This window comes from Nomia melanderi, chromosome 7, assembly GCF_051020985.1.
Source record: "Nomia melanderi isolate GNS246 chromosome 7, iyNomMela1, whole genome shotgun sequence".
NCBI classification, from domain to species: domain Eukaryota; kingdom Metazoa; phylum Arthropoda; class Insecta; order Hymenoptera; family Halictidae; genus Nomia; species Nomia melanderi.
Genome location: NC_135005.1, coordinates 9,802,433 through 9,811,849, shown reverse-complemented (window position 1 = coordinate 9,811,849; position 9,417 = coordinate 9,802,433). Strand labels below are relative to the sequence as shown.

At 30.7% G+C, this 9,417-nt stretch overlaps 2 protein-coding genes across 2 annotated transcripts; one reads left to right on the top strand and one right to left on the bottom strand.

Moving 5' to 3' along the window:
• The first annotated feature begins 1,976 nt into the window (after positions 1-1,976).
• IKKepsilon (I-kappaB kinase epsilon) lies at positions 1,977-5,420 on the top strand. Its single transcript, XM_031990889.2, has 4 exons — positions 1,977-2,663; positions 2,756-3,929; positions 4,055-4,256; positions 4,354-5,420. Exons 1-4 carry the CDS (start codon positions 2,240-2,242, stop codon positions 4,789-4,791), a joined length of 2,238 nt encoding a protein of 745 aa, XP_031846749.1. The 5' UTR covers positions 1,977-2,239; the 3' UTR covers positions 4,792-5,420.
• LOC116433125 (protein VAC14 homolog) lies at positions 4,308-8,941 on the bottom strand. The gene is made up of 8 exons (XM_076369035.1): positions 8,366-8,941; positions 7,897-8,278; positions 7,260-7,830; positions 6,611-7,182; positions 6,426-6,544; positions 6,253-6,332; positions 5,771-6,192; positions 4,308-5,353 (listed from the first exon to the last, which is right to left on the bottom strand). The coding sequence occupies exons 1-7, from the start codon at positions 8,467-8,469 to the stop codon at positions 5,888-5,890; spliced, it is 2,133 nt and encodes a 710-aa protein (XP_076225150.1). The 5' UTR covers positions 8,470-8,941; the 3' UTR covers positions 4,308-5,353; positions 5,771-5,887.
• Positions 8,942-9,417: the final 476 nt, after the last annotated feature.

Genomic DNA, 9,417 nt, shown 5'->3' with positions numbered 1-9,417 from the left:
AAGTTTTGTGAGTCACTGTATACGTATAAACAATCGTATCTTATTTCTCTACGCGTGCGTGTGTTCATCCATGCATTTTATGCGAAGAACAAATCAGTTGTTTTTGAAGGAAAAAGAGCGTTTTATGATGAATTCCTTGAATTTTATATAGTACTTACTTACGCAGCATCTAACTTAAACCTTGTTTATGTGACCTCGTGTCATTATTCACCCTTTGAATCATGTGTCATCGCGAATTCGATTACTTAAAGACCGTAGCATACTTATTTTGTGATTATCTCGTTTCAAAGGACTAATAGGACGACATAATAATAGTAACAAGTATTATTATTAATGTATTATTATATTATGTTACTATAATTATTAACACTTTATTATTTCAGAAAAGGGCTTTTCAAATAATAGAACACTCGCATTTCTGATACCAGTCTTTGTTATGTATTGTATATTGTATACAAATAGAAATCACCGTTTGCAATAAAATATTATAATACTTGCAATATAATATTTGCAATAAAATAATATAATAATACTTTTGTTACTACGATATATTATTGTCATTGTTCAAATAGCAGATTGAAGCGATTGGGAGCACAGGGTGCATCAGATTACAATAAGAATCCAACAGTCATTTGCTATCGCAAATTACATTTTTCACTTTCGATTTTCTACTTGCGCAAAAAAGGTTTAAACATTGTTTTTCATATTTATTATTAATACTCAAGTATTTTTATTCCTTCACTGTCAAACACAGTATGACCCGATACGTCTCGATCTACCCTATATCGCTGCCGAGATAAAAATTCATAGCGGCAATCAGTATTCGTCGCGTTGTACGATATGACTCATATCCTAACCCGTTATTTTATTTTATAGGAGTATTACAACATTACGATAGGTAACGAGTTGCTTTTTTATCGTGTTGCAGTGGAATTGAAGGCGATATGTACTACTTACACACGCAAAATGCCGTGTAATTGTATCAACTGTACGACAGTAATGCCTTCGCAACATTATCCTTTAACTTCTCACTATCAATATGTTCTTTTATTATTGTATACAATGCTTAAAAGTTCGGAATTATTCTGTGGCAAGAAAACTGAATTGGCAATCCAATTCTCTAACGAGGAAACGAAATATTGTAATTCTCGCGGTATGGGATAATTGTAAATGCTAACCAGCAAGTAAACGATACTGTAACTTGAGATTGTTTTCTTAATTATTATTTGTATTTTATTTACATTTTAATCCCTTGCTCTATGATTTATTTTCCAGCTGTGATCGATACAACCACTTCATCATTAATAATGATTGAAAGAAGAGAAAAATTCGCTCTACAATATAATCATTGATAACAGAAGAATAACATCTAATTATAATTCAAAGTAATTGATTAATATTTATGTTTGTTAAATTTTATTTGAAATCTTCACCACGAGTCTCACACGTTATTATAAGGCAAGGGATTAATAAGAAACAGTAATCAACCATAAAGCATGGATTATTGCGAATATACTTCAAGTTATTAAATCATTAAATCGATTTATAACAAAATTGCAAGAATTTACAGAAAAATTCGGCGTCACCTTCAGTTCTCAAAAGATAGTGTAAACAAAAAAAATTCCTATGCACCGTTACGTTATTTTCGAAAAATAACGCAGCTTCTTTCTCTTTCATTTTTTTATAATATAAGAAAAATGCTGGGCAATAAATCCGTGAACACCCTATATAAGAATTTAAAAAATTTCTTAATATTCTATTAAAATAGACGCGAACGAGTACATTATAAAATGATTGAAATCTTTTTCTACGTAACAAATTGTAAGTATAAGTTTAATTTTTCACTGTTAATGTTGTAATCAATTTACTAATTTTTACAACCTTCAACATGAGATGTTATTATTCAAAAGTAAAGAAACTCAAAAGAATTTGAATGTATATAAAAGGTGGAGGGGATCTTGAAAGTAACGTTACGTTACTGAGTCAAGTTAGATTAAGAATTACAGTTCATTCGAAAGTCCACCTGTATGTTGACAAGCGTACATTATGCGTTAATAATGTCGAAGTTGCGTTGATTTTCATGTAGCATCATGAAATAATTCGTAGGAATGTCGATTAACAAAAGATTTACAGATGTATAATATAATTGAAACTTCATAGGTACGGAATCTAAGAGGTTAAGCTACTTGTCAACATTGAAAACTGTACGCATCTTGCGTAAACTGTCAAGAAGGATAAAATGTCTTTCCTACGTGGTTCCGCACATTTTGTCTGGTGTACAACCAGTGTTCTCGGGAAAGGTGCAACTGGTGCAGTTTTTCAAGGTGTAAATAAAAGTAATGGGGAACCCGTCGCAGTAAAAACTTTCAATCAGCTGAGTCATATACGTCCACACGACGTACAAATGAGGGAATTCGAAGTCCTGAAGAAAGTAAATCATGAAAACATTGTTCAGCTATTGGCGATTGAAGAGGAACAAGACGGTCGTGGTACTGTGATTGTTATGGAACTTTGTACAGGAGGCAGCCTTTTTAATATTCTTGATGATCCAGAAAACACTTTTGGTCTAGCAGAAAGCGAGTTCTTATTAGTCCTGGAGCATTTAACTGCTGGAATGAAGCATTTACGCGATAATAATTTAGTACATAGAGATTTAAAGCCAGGTGCGTAGGATATAAAATAATCAAAATATAATCCTTAAACCTATTTTGTAATTGTCCTATTATGAAACAATGTATTATCGGTTCTTTTAAAGGTAATATAATGAAATTTAATGCTGACGATGGTAGGACAATTTACAAGCTTACTGATTTTGGTGCTGCTAGAGAATTGCAAGAAGACCAACAATTTGTATCTTTATATGGCACTGAGGAATACTTGCATCCAGATATATACGAACGAGCTGTTCTACGTAAACCAGTAGGAAAAACATTTGGAGCAACTGTAGATCTATGGTCGATAGGCGTAACGTTATACCATGTAGCCACTGGAAATTTACCATTCAGACCATTTGGTGGAAGAAGGAATAAAGAAACAATGTTTTATATTACTACAGAAAGAGCTACTGGTGTAATATCAGGTGTGCAAACTTCAGAAAATGGACCAATCGAATGGAGTAGAGAATTACCACAAAATTGTCAGTTGAGTGCTGGATTAAAAAAAATCGTAACTCCTTTGTTAGCTGGTTTATTAGAAGTTGATCCTCAGAAGATATGGAGCTTTGAACGTTTTTTCACAGAAGTTACCGAAACTCTGTCCAGAAAACGTGTGCATATATTTAATGTCCATAAAGGTAGTCTAATAAAAATCTTCTTGCATCCAGAAGAGAAACTGACAGCACTGCAACTACATATTCAAGATCAAACCGATATTGTTCCACATGTTCAAATCCTTTTATTTGGAGATGCATTTTTAACAAATATTATTGAAGAATCCACACCAGGAAAAGGTTACCCAGATACATCTGAAGATAAACCATTGATGTTGTTTTCCAAGGAAAATAATAATGTTGCTCTACCGATGGACTCTGAGTTACCCAAATTTCCAGTATTTGCAAATTTGGTGTCCGTAGAAAATGATGCAAGTCAAGCCAAAGTAGCTTGTTCAATCGGATATGTATGCAAAAGAAGAATAGACAAATTGGTACTGTGCAGTAAGTTATCACAAGATGCAATAAAAGCATTCAGTGGACTTGTTTCAACAGAACTTACAAGATTGTTAGAAAAATGTCAACATTTTAAAGAATTTACTAAAGCTGTAGAAGACACTGCAATAGCAGTAGAAAGAAGTGAGAATCTTGCTCGACAGATTTCCAAAAAATTGGGCATTCAAAACAGTTTAGAAACAAAGAATTGGAAAAAAGAACTAGATTTAAAGAGTAAAGAACTTCTGACTGAATTAGCTCCTGCAATAGTACAACTTCATCAAAGGTAATAAGCTCATATAATATATTTATGTTCATTATTATTTCACTGTAGTTCAAGACATGAATATGCATATCATCGGATATTAATAAAATGTTTTTACTGTAAGATATTCATTATTCGAAAAACAGGTATGTAAAAGAAGGTAGTTTGCGTGCTGGCTGGGATAATAATACTCGTGGATTATGGTGTCCATGGGCGAATAAAGCGAGTCAAAAAGCAGCAACTTTAGTTGACCGTTTACGAGACGGATGGCAACATTTGTTACGGGATAGAGCTACCCGTAGTCTTACATACAATGATGAGCAATTTCATGTACTGGAAAGAATAAAGGTATTTCAAATAAAACATTTATGTATAAAATAAATGCAAGAAAAGAGGAAATTATTAATAATAAAAAGTATTATTTTATTTTTGAATGTCTTTTCAGGTTACAGAAACGGGACAGAGAATAAAAAATCTTCTTGAAACATTTTGTATACCATCAATGATAAATAGATCTGAATATGTTGCCGATTGGTATAAAATTGCGCAAACCGTCTTCCTACAAACTCAAATATTAGATAAAGACGTAGATAACTATGAACAAGTATTAGAAACATATTCATATCGTTTATCGCAAGAGAGTAAAGAACATTATGAAAATATTTTACATTTAATCGATAGACTTCCAGGAAAATTAAAAACAAGTGAGAAAACTAATCAACCTACTCAAGAAAGTGCAAAAGTATGGAAAAAACTTTGTGTTACACAAGAAAGCCTTACAATGATTTTACATAGAAATGGGCGACTTATCGATCAGCTTGATCGTTTGTCATCGCTCGAAGGTATAGAGGATACAGATGATTTGGAATACATATCAATTTAGCAATTACTACTTTAATTTTTACCCTTTCTTTTACATTTTTAAGAATAAGACTGACATGTATAGCAAGTTTAAAGAACGCATATTGTTAAAGAATAAGTAATATAGTGTACCTAGATGTAAATATTAAGATACAATGTACAGTGTAAGAGTCACAAATTATTTTCTCTTACTAGACGAGGGACATATGATAAAAATTGGTGTATTATGTATATAGTCAATGTCCATAAACTATATTTTCACGTATTTGCAATGTATATACAGCACTAATAAATACGAATTGTGAAGTAGATCATATTGCTCAGTTACATTAGGAAAAAAACTATAAAAACAAATTGGACTTAGTACTTATTATATACATGTATATTGATTTAATACGGGTAAAAAAAATTGTAAATATGTCATTGTATTTATAGACATAATACGTTTATGCAGTAAAAAAGTATAGATATATACAAATACTAGTTTATCTTTATAGAAATAATTATGTATAATTTAAAATTTTAGCTTATGCAAATGTTACAGTAATCCTTTGTTCACATATTTTTCAATAGATTTTGTTGACCTGCGAAATGCAATAATGTATATGTAAAATACCACTTAGTAATAAAAAACGTAATTTTTATATTTTACTTTTCGAAAATATTTCTAATTAACGTGTTTTTTTTCTAATGAATATGTAATTAAACTTCACTTCATTCAGATAATCCTTAATTACAATTAATTCAAATCACTGTGACTTTTTAATGACAAAATGTAAAATTTTATTTTTAATTTTCAATGGTAATTAATTCAAATGATTGCGAATCAGTCTCATTTTACTCATAAAACTTTCATAAATACATGGTGTAAAGTAAGAAAATGTTGATACTGTATTTATAAAGCTATATTTTTCAATGCTACTTTGAAAAAATGGTAATCATTTGAAACGTTTCTCGACAAGCCTGCATTGCACTCATTATCAATAATTGTATTTACTTACCTCAATGATTAAATCAACCACGAGATCTAACCAACTGTAATAATTACTCGATTTAATTTTCCCACTACGATCAATGAGACATCAGCATCGTGAATATCGTAAAAAGACTTATTGTACTTATATATCATTATGGCTCGTATTTTTTTCAATCAAATTTGTTAATCGTTGTTTACGTTTTTGCTCCTTATGTTGTTCTTGAATAGTATGAAAATGTTTCAATAATTCTGGAAAGTCAAACATATCTTCTAAAGGTTTTGGGCTTGGTGTAGATTTCTGTACTGTATTTGTTTTTGGAGGAATCGCTGCTAAACGTCTTTGCAACGTTGCATATGCCTCACTCTGAGGAAGTATCATGAGTAAACCATAAAGTGCATACACTAGTGCATCATTTTCTTCCCTTTCAAGAAGTTGTAATCTTAAATCTGAAATGAATTAATTTAATGAATGCATAATTGTGATAAGAAATAATATTTCGTACTCACATGTAAATATTGGAGACTCAATCAATTGTACCAATTTATCGATTTCTATGAGAAATTCTACAGTAACTTCTATATTTTCACTATATTTAGTTTTAGTTAAGTAATATTAAAAATATAGTAAATTTATATTAGAAAACATTTAATAAAGAATTACATATGATAATAAAGGATACAATGATTTTATAATATTGCAGGCATGACCATAATGCTGTGACAGAAGGCATAAAGCAACAGTTGCAACAGGATTGTGACACCAGGATACGTATAAACATTTGAATAATTCACAACTTTCCTACAATTATGTATAGAATGTAAAAAATAGTTTAAATTATTATATATTTATATGTATAAGACTTACTATAGAATCTAAATCTTTAAGTTTATTTCGTAAATCAAATAGCTCTGAACTTGTCAATAATATAACATTTAAAGTTTGTATCATTGTGCAAGCAAAACTTAAGTTTTGTTCTTCTAATAATATCTTTGCCAATGTTTTGTAAATATCTTCAGCACTTAATAACACACATAATTCTCTTATAATAAAAGCTCCTCTTTCCACTAGCAAATTTCTATCTGTTGAAAAAAGTCTTAGCAAATTCACTATGAACTTAGTGAAGTATTTGTTCTGCATCTCTGCATTTAAATCTGCGGTTGCCGCTTCTGGAGATTTTGAACTAATTATTTCAGCCATTACTACTAATGTTTGTTGAACTACTTCGTCAGAATTATCGCTTAAGGATTTCATTAGAATTGGAAATAAATTTTCAATGTGAGAAAACATTTTATGTGGAATGTGAAGAAACAAATGATGAATCCATTTTAAAACCGCAACTTTTGTCTGAACCGACATATACATTAAATGCTTAGTTAATACTTCGACAACGCTAGGTAAATCTAAACTTTCCGCTAACGATCGATTTTGACTAGCATCTGAAAACATAGATACGTTCATTTTTATTGTCTTTTTACATAAGATATAATTCATTAAATTTGAAAATGTCATTTACCTTGTGTAATTTGTGCATCATTTTCAGAGGTATTATTTACTTGTACATTTTCCATAGTTATTAATTTCATTAAGTTTGTATTTACTTGAGTGGCAGTTTCCTTAATACTTTTCCTGGTATCTCCATCATATGCTAAACAAGGTAGAACAGCTATAAGAATACCAGACATATAAGGAAGCATAAGAGGTCCAGATAAATGTACAAATTCCTTGATCCATGTGATGGCCGTTAATTGTAATAATTCGTCTATGCTTTGCGCGTGTGTAATTAATATATTTATCATACCAGGAAAATCCACTCTACTAGGATTAGTTTTTATACTACGTAAAAATTCACAGAGGACTGTATCTGTAACTTTTTTAATCTCTGGTGTTGGATCCTCTAATATTTTAAATAGACCATCAAGAATTTCAGGTAAAAATATAATAAAATCCATATTGGGTACAGCATCTAAGACAGATACCCAAGCTATTACAAATTGCCTACCAAATGGATTTTTGGTACAAATACGTTCTCGTAATAATGGCATAAAACCAACTAAATCGAACAGGCCACTTTCTGTGACGATGTCCTGAAATCACAAATTACAAAAATTCTTTCCTTATTGAACTTTTACTATTTGAAAAATTTTAATTACCTTCATAAGTCTATCGAGTAACTCTGTTGCATTTTTTACATTCTGTTCTGAGTCACATGCTAATTTACTAAGTGCTGCAAAAATATCTGTGAATTGTGGTAATACAGCACCTCTAGCTACCTTAACCACATTATATAAACTTTCACATGCGTAATATCTTACATATAAATCAGAGTCACAAAAACAAGCTAAAATAGGATGAATTAAATCTTCTATATATTGACCAGTGTCTTTTCCCAAACCTACTGCTATTGCTGCCAAACCTATTAAACCACCTTTACGTGTATGTGGGTTTTGTGAAGTGGCTAAATCTTGACCTAACACTTTTAATAATCGTTTAATTTGAACGGTATTATTATGAGCAGCAAATTCTTTGACCATTCTGAAAAGGGAATCATAGACTAAATAATAGTAAAATATTATGAGTAAATATGAACCAAATGTCAGTAAACAAAATCCATAACCTCACTTTTCTATTTCAACCGCAGCCGCTTTCCGTTTTTCGTAAAGTTTATCATTTAAAGAACGTACGCAAGCGGCACTGAGAGGTGCATAATCTCTGTCAGACATCATTTTCTAATATCACGTTTTAACTTTATGTAGTTAAGACCGCTTTACACCACAATTCACGTATCGTGATACGTGTATGATGAATATTAAATATATGTGCACAATGAAAACGTTCAAACGATAATTCTCGTGTAATATAATATTGCGATACTCATTTTAAGTATTCCGAAAATTTCCACCCCTTCCAATACTTTTCGTCTCTAGATTTTAGGCAAAATACTTAATCAAATTTTGCTATTTACATGACAACGACGTGATGTAGACACGTGGATTCAAGAATACAAAATTTTTGTCCAAAGAACGAATAATTGACAGAAAAACAAAAGAAATATATTCAATTTCCAAACGTGTAAATGTCTTATCCGTAGTTTGCTTGATATGACTTATTGTTAGAGTTTAAATTTTATGTATCGCGATACGTTTATCATGTGAAAGCGGCCTAAAGCTGATAAAAGTGACAGCTGATGCACAAATTCGAAATTATCAGCTGTTATCAGTATCTTTTAACGCATGCGTATTAGAATCCATTTCAATTTCTATATTACATGCAAATAGTAAATACATCAAATATTAAATAGTAGTATTTTAAAGTTTATTAATATTATTAATTAAAAATTATTTTGAAATGCTGTACACTATACAGATGAGGTATAGAATAGCGTTGCAAGTTTATGTAAAAAATTAGAGGTATTGCTCTGCCCTTTACGTCTAGAGAATGGTCAATAGGAAAACAACATCAAACAAAATGATTAATGTTGACCAAGTAATAAATATGGTAAAACAGTATATAAACCATGGATGGCGTCACAGTTACTCCGTGTGTACTCCCATATCGGTAACATTTGTGTACCAGTTTGAGTATTTTTCCATGAATGTCGCTACCAGTTAAAATCACAGATTTTCGAAAGCAAATAATTCCTGCCACAATATGCATTATATGGTATGCATAGA